This window comes from Lemur catta, chromosome 5 (assembly GCF_020740605.2).
Source record: "Lemur catta isolate mLemCat1 chromosome 5, mLemCat1.pri, whole genome shotgun sequence".
Classification (NCBI taxonomy): domain Eukaryota; kingdom Metazoa; phylum Chordata; class Mammalia; order Primates; family Lemuridae; genus Lemur; species Lemur catta.
In genome coordinates this window covers 6,084,114-6,096,791 of record NC_059132.1, presented here as the reverse complement: position 1 = coordinate 6,096,791, position 12,678 = coordinate 6,084,114, and the positions used below count along the sequence as shown (strand labels likewise).

General features: G+C 58.3%; 1 protein-coding gene across 2 annotated transcripts in view; it reads left to right on the top strand.

The window, feature by feature from the left end:
- Positions 1 to 11,817, top strand: part of NRG2 (neuregulin 2) — a 235,186-nt gene extending 223,369 nt beyond the window's left edge. Inside the window, exons 7-12 of one of the 2 annotated variants that reach the window (XM_045550953.1) lie at positions 555 to 578; positions 4,425 to 4,527; positions 6,697 to 6,820; positions 7,157 to 7,284; positions 7,882 to 8,109; positions 10,665 to 11,817. In XM_045550953.1, the coding sequence (XP_045406909.1) occupies positions 555 to 578; positions 4,425 to 4,527; positions 6,697 to 6,820; positions 7,157 to 7,284; positions 7,882 to 8,109; positions 10,665 to 11,430 (1,373 nt within the window). In that variant the 3' untranslated portion in view covers positions 11,431 to 11,817. The remainder of the gene's footprint in view (positions 1 to 554; positions 579 to 4,424; positions 4,528 to 6,696; positions 6,821 to 7,156; positions 7,285 to 7,881; positions 8,110 to 10,664) is intronic. The other variant, XM_045550952.1, reaches the window with a different exon arrangement.
- The last annotated feature ends 861 nt before the right edge of the window (positions 11,818 to 12,678 follow it).

Here is a 12,678-nt window from a genome sequence, read left to right as displayed (position 1 = left end):
GCTCTGAGGCTCCCTGCCCAGGCTGCAGGTACATGGGCAGCCCAGCTAGGCCCAGCAGGGCAGAGACACGGGGCTGCTCTGGGGACCTCATGCCCCCATTCTGGACAGAAAAAGGGACCCTATAAGTGAGCTAGGGGCTGGACACGCTGTCTGCAGGAGGGCAGACACTGGGAGGAAGAAAAGGGGGCTCTCAGACCCCCGACCCCACTCACCCTCCTCCCGGGGGACATTTGCCGACTGACTCTTGCGCGTCTGCCTCCCCACCAGGTACTAACCCCACAGCTCATCTCTAAAGAACCCACCCTGCCTGCTGATTCTAACGTTTCCTCTCTCTATCCTTCTTGGGGCTCTTGGGGACTGGGTGCCAGGGATGGAGCTCAGGAGGCTGGGAGGGGACACTACTAACCTGCTTTCACCTCACAGGCTGGCTGCCGGTGTCTGAGGAGTCCTGACCAACGTTTCTGTCTCTCTCTCCCCCACCCCTCCCACTTCTCTCTACCTGTACCTCTGCCTCCACCCCTTCCCTCTGCCCCTCCTCTCTTCTGCACTGCCAGAGCACCTTGGATTTGAATTGAAGGGTACGGAACCTCTGTGTGTCACTCAGCGCCATCTGCACAGCCCCTCTCCAGGGCCTCTGACACCACGTGTGCCGAATGTTTGGTTTCCTTTCCAAAAAATGCAAAAGGGGTGGTTCCACATCTCTCCCCTGGCCCCATCAAGATGTCCTGTCACAAACTATGCTGATCTGGGGGGAGATAAGAGAAGCTCATGAACAGCAGGGTACCCCAGGGGTCAGACTGTGGCCCCCAGTTTACAGTGGCGCCCCCCTGCATAGGGGACGTCTATCGCCAGGAGGCCTCAGAGGCCAGGGGCCCCTCCCGAGCTGTGTGCAGCCCAGCAGGCAGCCAGACAAGAGACGGGCCCCACGTGTGAACACGGTCCCTCAGAGGGCCAGTGTCGGGAAACCACAGAAGCCTGGTTTGGAGCGTTGTGCAGAGAGGCGTCCCTTTCCATCTGAATTCAATCCTCTTTCCTTCTCCCATGTCCATTTCCATCGCTTTTCATTCTGCACCAGGCTCATAGCTGGTAACTCTCTGTCTGTCTCTACCCCTGCCCTGTGTCTGTCTGCCAGGCTCTGCCATCTGCTTGAGGCTGTCACTCCCTCCAAGATCTGTCCCCACGACGGCACGTGTGCATCTGTGGGCAAGACCAGCAAGGGTCTGGGTTGGGCTTGCCTCTGGTGCCTGCCCCTTATCCCCCAGCTCAGAATCTTACACATGCCTCCCCCGCCACCTGCTGCCTGCCTCTGCCCTCTGGCCCCTGGAAGACTTCTTCGGCTGGAAGGGACTTTGAGGCATTGGTGTTTCCAGCTGTCTGTGCTGAGAGGCTCCTCCCTGGCCTCAAGTGTCCAGACGTATCACAGCAGGAGAGACGCAGGGGCTCAGAGGGCAGAAGCTTGTGTGGGGTGGGATCTCAGACGTGGTGCAGAGCCTGCAGTTGTGCAAAGGCTGTTCTCACGGCTGGTTTGGGGAGGTCTTAGTTCCCCACAACCTAGCTCCTATCTGCTGTCCTCAGTAGAATATAGAGCTGCCTATATCTGCCTGTATCTGCTGACTGTGGCAGGATGGAGAGGACAGGTGTTGAGTCTGTGTGGGGTCTGTGATCGTGGCAGGGCATGCAGGGGTGAATCTGGTGAATCTGCAGGTATGTGTGTATGCATGTTGTTAGGGGGTGAAAATGTGTGTACCTGTGAGGTCTCTCAGGGCAGGATGTGAGTGCATGGTGGGAGCGTGGAGCATCTTTGTGTTAAGCATTGAGCATTGTGCAGGTGGAACCGTGTGTGGATGCGAGTGTGAGTGTATGATGTGTGTCTGTCTGTAAAGGTGGTCTGTGTATTCACTCACCAATGCAACAAACATCTGCTCGACACCCGGTTTTACCAGACACAGAGTCCCTGCCCTCTTGGCACTCACGTTCACAGGTATGACAGAGAACAAACAAACAGGGAAGATGTCAGGTGGTCATAAGTGTGGCACAGAAAGTAAAATGAGGTAATAGGATAGTGCCAGCTGGAGTGGGGAGCTACTGGAGCTGAGTGGTCATGGAAGGCTGTCCAAGGAGGTGACATTTGGGCTAAGACCTGTGTCTGTCTGCAGCTACCCCTGCAAATGACCAGGAAGACTATGAAGACAGGGGCCCTGCAAGCATGGGGACCACGTGGCTGGAGTGGGCTTGCCCTGTTCTGTGGACAGAAAGGCTGCCAGCAACTCCAGAGCACAGTGGACATGGGGGAGAGGACCACGGATGAGATACAAAAGGAAGGCTGGGACCAGATAATCTGGGGCTTCAGAGGCCAGGGCAAGGCTTTAGGTTGCATTGCAATTGCAGTGGGAAGCCACTGTGTGTTTCTAAGCAGGGGAGTAAGATGATCTACTTTACGGCTATAAATAAATGTAGCTTTGGGTGGACAGTAGCCTGGGGCTGGGGGCAAGGTAGAGAGGAGTGGAAGCAGAAAGACCCATCAGAGGGTGACCATCTCCAACTGAGAGGTGACACCCTCCCAGACTGAGTTGGAAGCCGTGGAAATGGTAAGATGTGGTCAGATCCGGGGTCTACTTGGAAGGCAAAGCTGAGAGGACTTGCAGATGGATCAGGCATCAGGGCAGGTGGAAAGAAAAGGAGTGATCAAGAATGATTCCACGGTCTGGGGCCTGAGCAGCAGAGAAAGTGGTGTTGCCCTCTTGGGCTGGGAAGAGTCGGGGAGCAGTGAGGAAAGAGGATAGGGGAGCAGTGCTTCTGCTCGGCCGTGGCCCTTGGACACGTGAGTGTCTGGAGCACAAGAAGAAGTCAGGGCAGGAAATACAAATGTGAGAGTCTGCATAGAGATGGTATGTGAAGTCTGAGTCTGAATGAGATCACTAAGGGAGAGAGGGCAGGTGGAGAAAAGCAAGAAGCCTGAGATCAGCCGATGAAGTAGGAGGAACCCCAGGAGAGAAGAGACATTTAAAAGCTCAGGGGGAGTGGGCCCCAGAAGGAGGGAGCCAGCCAAGAGGGAAGCAGGTGGTCAGAGGACTTGGAGGCATGGGGTTGTTGGTGACCGTGACCAGAGTGGTCTCAGAGGTGTGACGGGGACAGACGCCTGCCTGGACTGGATGGAGGTGTGTGTCTGGGGCATGAGAACTGGAGCCAGGGCTGCAGGCACCGAGCCAAGAGCCAGGGACCTGGAGTGAAGGTCTAGTTGTCCAAGACCCCACTCGACTATGTGAGTGGGCCTGAGTGTGTGTGTACGTACGCGTGTGCATGAGTGTATCTTTGTGAGGGGTCTGTGTGTGAATCACACAGGCACAGATATAAATGTAGGTGTGTCTGGAGGGTCTGTACCCTTGCCGTTTGCTAGTGTATACACCTTTGCCACAGGAGATGTTGCAAGCTCAAGAGGTCAGGGACATTTCCCAGGGCTGCACCAAGGCATCAGGGTCCAGCCTCCGCTTCTCCCTGAGCTGGGTGGAGGGGCAGCGTGGAGGGGCAGCCAGCAGGTGCAGATGGGGCAGGGGTGGGTCCCTGGGCTATAGCCTTGACTATGGCTAGTACTATCACCTTTTTCCTTTTCTTCCTCCTGGCTTTCTCTGTTCAGGAAGGTAGAGGTTGTCCCACCAAGCAGTAGAGGGTAGAGAGGGTAGTCAGGCCTTTTTGGGAGCTTTGAGGCCCAGCCTAGCTCAGCTCCTAAGAAAGGGTGGGAGCTGTCCCTTGCCGCAAGGACTGCCCTAGATTCCTGGGGGTCTGTGCTGCCACTGGTGGGCTTCTCTCAAGCAGAGATAGGAGGGCCAAAATGGACCAGGGCCACGCCCTGACTAGGCTGCAGGGATAAACCCCCACACCCCTTCCGTGGGCCTGGCCTGCTCTGCTCCTGGCCCTGAGTCTGATGTGCTGTCTCCAGCCCAAAACAAGCCACTTTCCACCTTCTTAGGGAAGCTGAGGTGACTGAGCCAGGCCTTTGCCCAGGGGCTACATGTTCACTGCCATGAAGAACAACTCCCCTTGGCCAGCCAAGGTTCTTTGCAGCTGCCAGGCCACAGGGCTGCTGGCCGGGCTGGGCCCTCCCTGCCCTACGGCCTCGGGAGCTTCCCCTCCACTCCATCCCCTCCCGTGCTTCTCCCACTCATGTGCTCTGGGCGGGCATGGGGTTTGGGAAGGTAAATGCAGGGGACCTGTGTGTGACCAGATCCAGGGGTGGGTGGGCATTGGTGGGGAAGCAGAAGGCAGTCCAGAGCATGCGGGGGGAGGGAACGGGCTGGGGAGGAAAGGGATAGACAGGAGCTGGGCAGGACCCAAACTGGAGGGAGGGCGGGGGGCGAGTCTCTGCACCACTGTCCCCATGGGGCCTGCCTCTAGCCCTGCCCCTCATACCGGCCCTGCCTCTGCAGAAGCTGAGGAGCTGTACCAGAAGAGGGTCCTGACCATCACCGGCATCTGTGTGGCTCTGCTGGTCGTGGGCATCGTCTGTGTGGTGGCCTACTGCAAGACCAAGTGAGTGTCAGGCGCTCAGCTGGGGCCAGGCCACGCCAAGGGATGGGCCTTCAAGACTGGTTTTGTGAGCACAGGCTCTCCTCCCCCACCCCACTGTGCCTGGCCGTGGCCCTCCACACCTTCCTGTGCCCCAACTGCCCCTGCAGGGGCCTCTGCAACTGGGGGTGGGGCCAAAGGGCTGGCCGGGGAGCAGGAGCAGAGGTGGCGAGACAGGCCCCAGAGGGCTGAACAAAGGCTGGCCGTGAGCACAGGCCTTGGGAGAAGACAGATCTGGGCTCAAATCCAGCCCTGCCATTTCCTACGTGACCTTGAGCACAGCGACAAACCTCGCTGAGTCCTCACGGGAGTGACCCTAGTGGACACCTCAGAGGACACTGTGAGCACCTGACAGGAGCACGTGTCCTGTCCAGCATCAGGCTCGGGGGCAGTGTGGGGGGTGGGGGAGCACAGAGAAGAAGGCTCCATTCCCAGGACAGACAGACCCCTCAAGAGGCACTGCCTGACCCCACCTTGGGAGCAGCTGAAACAAGAGGACAGAGAAGGTGTCTGGGCAGAGGAGAGGTGGGGGCGGAACCTCGGTGCAAGGAGACTAAGTGGGCAGAAGGGAGAGCTGGGCAGTTCAGGTAGAATCGTGAAAGCTAAAGACCACAGCTGTGCCCCAGGGCATAAGCAGCCCAGACTGAGGGCTGGGGCCAGAAAGAAAGGGGACATGGGTCTAAAAAGATAGCTGGGACCCAGAGGGCAGCATGGGCCTTGAATGCCAAGCTAGGGAGTCTGGGTTTATCCTGCAGACAATGGGGAGTGAATAAAGGTTGTAGAGTGACGTCATGCAGAAAAATGATAGGTTTGTCACATTTGTTCATATCTGGAGAGCAAGGATCTGGACATAGCCACCATTTCAGGGACTGAGTCTCTGATCTTGACTCTTGCTAGCCCCATCTGTGGGATCTAAGGCCCTGCTGGCCTTGTCTTGGATAAGTGCACGACCAGAAAGGCTGGAGGCAGGTAAGGAGGGAGTTGGGGCTCAGGGAGCCCAGAGGGGGAGACTGGGCCCAAGAGGGAAAATTGAGTCCAAGAATTGGAAAAAAAGCAAGCCCCCATTCTGACCCCGCTGTATTTACTCATTTCTTCAACAAACATTCATTCAGTGCCTGCTGGACGCCAGGCCCTGCCCCAAGCACAGAGCCAGTGGTCTGAGCAAGCAGTCCGGTATCATGGGACACATTTTAGAAGCAACTAACCTAGGCTGGACGACAGGAGGGCTTTCCCTGAGGAAGCAGCATTTGGCCTGGGGCCTGAGGGTTGAGCAGGAGTTAGCAGGTGATTGGGGAGAGAAAGTATTCTAGGCAAAGGGACGAGCATGTGCAAAGGCCCAAGAGCAGAGAGGGCAGACCAGAGTGGAGGACCAGAGAGAAGCTCCCGAGGATGCAGCAAGCTGGGGTGGGGGAGGGCAGCGAGAAAGGGCAGGGCAGGAAACGTGACGCTGAGGGCCAGTGAAGGCTTTTAAACAGGGGAATGATGTGATTAGATTTGTTGATTATAAAACAAATCAATTGAGCATTTAATAAATGCCAATGTGAAGTAGTCCCACAGGCCCTGACTCCCTAACCACAGCACCCTGTTTTGTATTCTTCATGGCATTTCACTGAAAGTATCTAGTTCATTTCTTTGTTTTTGTGTTTATCGTCTGCCTCCCCTACTGCCCCACGGGCTTCGATAACGGCAGGGATCCTGCCTGTCTTCTCTGCTCCAAAACAGTGTCTGGAACAAAATAAAAACTCAGTAAATACGGAATGAATGAATGAGGGAGGAGGGAGAGAGTCAGCACTGTGCTCGAATATTTTATATACTTTTAACCACCAACAGTCTTTGGGATGGGTGAACGATCCCCCGTTGCACAGATGAGGAAGTGAAACGTGGGGAGCTTAAGTAACGCCCAGGGCTGCACAGCTGGAAAGCAGTGCGCTTCCACTCCCTGGGCAGAGCCACGCACAGGTCCTGGACTCAGGGTGGCGGCGATGGTGAGGGGCAGCTCGAGCACAGGGAAGAGCAGTAGCCACAGCAGTCGGGGCAGGGGGAAGCGTAGTTCCCCTGGACAGCAGCCAGGCAAGTTCATCTACTGCGGGGAGGGTGGAGCATGCCAAGTTCACCCACCCTTGCCCTGTGCAGGAAACAGCGGAAGCAGATGCACAACCACCTCCGGCAGAACATGTGCCCAGCCCACCAGAACCGGAGCTTGGCCAATGGGCCCAGCCACCCCCGGCTGGACCCCGAGGAGATCCAGATGGCAGACGTGAGTGGCATTCTCGGGCCCCCTCCTGAGCTCAGTGGACAGCCAGCATTCTCGTGCCCCCTGCAAGGATGGGCCAGGGCAGCAGCCAGCCCATCCTGCGACCAGGCTTGCCAGCTGGGCACTGCCTCACAGGATGGCTGGCCTCGCTCTGCCCACTTCCGTGAGGAAGGAGGGGGGCTGATTTGCTGGGGCCCTCGCTGCCCCAGCATCAAGTCACTTCCCATCCAGTGGACACCCCAACCTGGAGCTTAGTGCTCATCACTTCCCCATTCCCACCAGCAAAGAGGGTTGATCTGGTCTCTCACTAACTCCTACCCAACTGTCTGTCTGTTCCAGTATATCTCCAAGAACGTCCCAGCCACAGATCATGTCATCAGGAGGGAAACTGAGACCACCTTCTCTGGGAGCCACTCCTGTTCTCCTTCTCACCACTGCTCCACAGCCACGCCCACCTCCAGCCACAGGTGGGCACCACCAAAGCCCACAGAAACTGGTAGACGCCCATACTTTATCTAGTGTAACGTGCCAGCCATTCAAACATCCAGAGCCATTTGAGACCCGCTCCTGAGTTTGCTACATGAATCACAGTCCGCCCTACCCATCTCTCCAGAATGGGGGAGGCCTGTCCACACAGCACAAAGGCCACACAGCTCAGGAAATAACATGGTTGGCGCCTTTCCTCCCTGGGGAGCATTATGGAATAGTCAGGGCCGCCACATAGAGGCCACTGGGGCTGGGCTCCTGAGATAGGTGGCAAAGGACCATGGGGGTGGAAGGGTCCCAGGCAGGGGCCCTGGGGCAAGGCTAGGGGGAGGCTGGTTGCAGGGAGGAAAGGAAGGGGTCTCTGCACATTACAGCTCACCCATGCACGGGACCCCAGCCTGCCCGCTCCCCATATTAGGGTGCTGTACTCCACATCAGCCCAGAGTGCAGAAGGGCAGCGAACTGAGGGCGCTTGAGATGGGATGAAGAGCTGGGGAGGGAATGGCCATGGGACCACACCTGCTGGGCCACCCTGCCCCTTCCTGATCCCTCGCCTCACCCCCATCTGGCTTTCCCAGACACGAGAGCCACACGTGGAGCCTGGAACGTTCTGAGAGCCTGACCTCTGACTCCCAGTCGGGCATCATGCTGTCATCGGTGGGCACCAGCAAGTGCAACAGCCCAGCGTGTGTGGAGGCCCGGGCCCGGCGAGCAGCAGCCTATACCCTGGAGGAGCGGCGCAGGGTGGCCATGCCACCCTACCACGACTCTGTGGACTCCCTGCACGACTCCCCACACAGTGAGAGGTCAGTTCCTACCCCTAACCTGTGCCCCCTCCTTGGAGGGCTGGCATCGCTGACCCAAGGCTGACCCTTAGGGCCCCTCAGGGACACTCCAAAGAGCCTCATCTCCATTGTTTAGATGAGTAAATAAGGTCCCAGAAAGGTTAAGTGGCCTACTTAGGGCTATCAACGTGTTAATGACAGGCTGGAAGAGGAGCCGGGCCAGTGGACCCTGGTGTAGAGTGACCATCGAATTTAATTGTCCTACTAGGATACTTTTCAGAGTAGAAGGGGACATTATTAATAATTGCACTGGAACATCAGGAACAGGGGCTGTTCCAGACAACCGGGATATACAGCTGCCCTGTCCTAGTATCAACTAGAGGCTCCATGTCCCATCAGGAACAGAAAGACACAGGACTGAGTAGATTAGAGAGTGTGAGGGGAGGTGGCTTTGAGGAGACTGACCAATGCGGGATGGACATGAGCAAAGAATGATTGAGGGCCCTGGCAGGATCGGTCATAAGGCCCCAGGGGGCAAGGCATTGTTGGGCCCCTGAGCAATGGATGCAGGAAGAACCAGGAAACCCGCCTTCTTGCCTGACTCCAAGCCGGGAATCACAAGGGCCAGCCCCACACCCTGCCCAGCCCTTGAGTGGCGCTCAGCAAGCAGGGTCTGTGTGACGACAGCTGTGGAGGTGCATGGTGCTAGGAACTCCAGAGTGGGAGGACAGAGAGGAGCAGATTACTCCTACTCTCAACGCGGCCTCCTCCACGCCAGGCCCTGTGCTGGGCAGGCCTGCCTGGGCATCCAGACGTGGCCCACCTGGTTCCTGCTCCGGAGGAGCTCCTGGCCGTGGAGACAAACCATGGATGCTCACAAACGCCTGTGGAAAGCACAGGACGCCACACCAGGGCAGAGAAACCCAGCCTGACTGCAGGCTCTGGGAAGCAGCCAGGTTTCCAAGCCCGACCTTTCCAAGCCCAGCTCCCCCACCTACCTATGTGATTTGCAGCAAGTTGACCACCTCTGTACCCTGTTCCCTCAGCCATAGAACAGGGAGAACAATACCCATTACACACGGGTCTGGTGGAGGCCACCTGCAATAACGCGCACAAAGCCCTTTGCCTTGTAACCGGCACGGAGTCGGGGCTCACTAGGTGCAGCCGTTGTTATCAGGAGTAACCAGGGCAGTATGACCCCTAAATGGGTGGCAGGAACGTGAGAGGCAGAGTGAGGGGAAGGAACGTATTCCAGGCACAGGGAACAACTTGAGCTGTTCCAACAGAGGCACCTAAGAACAGGGGTGGTGAGCGAGGTGCTGGAGCAGGGTGGGCTGTGGGAGCAGTGGAGCTGGGCAGGCTGGGGCCGGACAGACCGACGGACGGGGCCCTGGGCTCCTGCTCAGTGGAGGCTGGGTGCACAAGCAGCAAGGGCCTCCTCAAGCAGAGCTGAGACTTGAGGACTGCTCTGGGAACTGCACAGCGGGCAGGAGAAGAGACTGTGGGCGGGAGCGTGACCAGAGTGGACAGCTGGGCCCAGGTCGCGTGGAGGGTGTGCTCCAGGACAAGGGAACGGGTAGGACTCGGTGGTTAATTCGGTGCACAGGTGGGAGAGGGAACGGGAGGGGGGGGCGTCAGGTGATTCAGAAAGAACTAAGAGAATGGGGACTCTGGGCTGGTTCCAGAGAGCAGTGAGGTACCCCAATGTGGGGTCTGGAAGAGAGGCATGGAGGTGGGTGGTCCCTGCCCTGAGGTGGACGGTGGTGGGGCAGGAGACCGATGGGCTCACAGGGGGACGTGGAGAACAAGAAGGGACAGGTACCCGGAACCCAGTCTGGGAGGTACCAGCAAGGGCAAACTTGTGAGGGAAGTGGGGGTCTTCAGCCACAAGCAGAGACACCTCTATGTGGTCTTATCTGTCAGCCCCGGGCTGGTGGCCCTGCGGGGGTATGAGCAGTCACTTCCCTGAGAAAGCTTTTGACTTCACTATAAGAAGGAATATATTTCCCTCACTGAAGCCGTCAGGCCATGGGATGAACTGTCCCTGCAGGAGCAGTGAATCTAGGTCACAGGGGTATCTGAACGGGGATAGAGGCTTCTGAGACCGGGCGGTATGAGTCCTGGTTCCTGTCCAGCTTCCATTCAAATCCCAGCTCTGCCTCTTCCTGGCTGTGCAAACCCCGGGTAAGTCACGTAAAGGTCCTGGTTTCCTCTGTGTGGTGTGGGACTAGCGTAAAGGTCTTAGACAATTGCTGCAGCAAATGAGATCGCACCTGTGCCTATGCCTGAGCTCCGCTCATGACTCAGCATTCCTGGAGGCTTACAACGAGTCAGGCCCTGGGCTACGACATCCATCCCCCTGAAACATTTTTGGAGTCATCCCAACAACGCTATGGAATGAACACTACAGTTATGCCCGCTTAACAGATAAGGAAACTGAGGCTCGGAGAGGTTAAGGAAATTGCGTAAGGTCACCGGGGATCGCCGCCGTCATTCTTGCAGGCGGGATCGCGGGCAAGGTCTCGGTCCGCCCCTCGCACGCCCACCCCGGCCCACGCCTCTGCCTCTCCCCGCAGGTACGTGTCGGCCCTGACCACGCCCGCGCGCCTCTCGCCCGTGGACTTCCACTACTCGCTGGCCACGCAGGTGCCGACTTTCGAGATCACGTCGCCCAACTCGGCGCACGCCGTGTCGCTGCCGCCGGCCGCGCCCAGCAGCTATCGCCTGGCGGAGCAGCAGCCGCTGCTGCGGCAGCCGGCGCCCCCCGGCCCCGGACCCGGGCCGGGCGCGGACATGCAGCGCAGCTACGACAGCTACTACTACCCCGCGGCGGGGCCGGGGCCGCGGCGCGGGGCCTGCGCGCTGGGCGGCAGCCTGGGCAGCCTGCCCGCCAGCCCCTTCCGCATCCCGGAGGACGACGAGTACGAGACCACGCAGGAGTGCGCGCCCCCTCCGCCGCCGCCGAGGCCGCGTGCGCGTGGCGCGTCCCGCAGGACGTCGGCGGGGCCCCGGCGCTGGCGCCGCTCGCGCCTCAACGGGATGGCGGCGCAGCGCGCACGCGCGGCGCGGGACTCGCTGTCGCTGAGCTCGGGCTCGGGCGGCGGCTCGGCGTCGGCCTCGGACGACGACGCGGACGACGCGGACGGGGCGCTGGCGGCCGAGAGCACGCCCTTCCTCGGCCTGCGCGCGGCGCACGACGCGCTGCGCTCGGACTCGCCGCCGCTGTGCCCGGCGGCCGACAGCAGGACTTACTACTCGCTGGACAGCCACAGCACGCGCGCCAGCAGCACACACAGCCGCGGGCCGCCCGCGCGGGCCGCGCAGGACTCGGCGCCCCTCTAGGGCGCGCCCCGCTGTCGGGAGAACGCAGGCCGCCGACTGGAGAAAGGAGGAAAAAAAGAAATAAAAAATATTTTTATTTTCTATAAAAGGAAAAAAGTATAACAAAATGTTTTATTTTCATTTTAGCAAAAATTGTCTTATAATACTAGCTAACGGCAAAGACGTTTTTATAGGGAAACTATTTATATGTAACATCCTGATTTACAGCTTCGGAAAAAAAAAGAAACAACAAAAAAAAAGAGAGATGGGCCAATTTTTTGACTCTTTAATAGAAACCTATTTTGTGGTGCCTTTTGCTGTACGCTATCCTGGGGCTCCTGGAGAAAAGTCTGGGCTGGGGGTGGCGGAACCGTAGGATCCCGAGCTGCTGGCAGGGGTGAGAGAGCAGGGAAGGGAGAGGCTGCGGGGTTCCGGTGGGGGCGAGGGGGCGAGGCGGGGAGAGGTTGGTCCCGGGGAAGAAAATGAGGACAGAAGGAGCTTTACCCCCCGGGCGAAATGTGGAAGTTCTGGGCCCCTGGGAGGAGAGGGCGGGATCCTAGGCATAGAGCTAGAGCTGGGGTACCTTCCGGGGGAGACGAAGGTCCAGCGACAGCTACCAGAATGGGGAGAGGGCCTCCCCCTACTCACAGCTCTTAGGGGAGGGGGGACAGAGACAGGTCTCCCCAACAGCGTGGGCCCAGGGAGGGGGCAGCCCTGCCAGGGGCCCAATGTTCGTGGCTCCTCCTCCCCCGCGGCCTCCAGGACGCCCCTCTGTCCTCTGCAGCACCTTCGTTTACAGGTCGTCTTTTCTATTTTACGCCTGCATGTCCTTTGCATTTCAGATTCTTTAGATTGGATGCATGGTCACGCTGGGACCGAGAAGAGCCACTGGACAGTGTATTCGATTCCCCTTTTAGCAATAAAGTAACACCATTTCCTTTTCACAGCCCGCCTCCCAGCCCCCAGCCCACCGGTGACTTCCACTCCCTCTCCAGTCCTGCCCTTCCCACCCCCCAAAACTGGGTCCACTGCTAATTTGTCAAAAAGGTAATTGTTTAAAAAAATCCCAAACAGAAACAAATGGGAACCCTGCCCTGAAATGTCCCAACACCTGACTGTTGACACTTGAACATTTTTATATTATAAATAAAATCACAAATAACTCCTGTTTGACTGTGTGTGCCTAGCCCCCAGGCGAGGAGGGAGGTCAGAGGATGAGGACCTGTGGTGGAGGTGGATGGATGTTGGGGGGGGGGTTGGTGAGGGCCA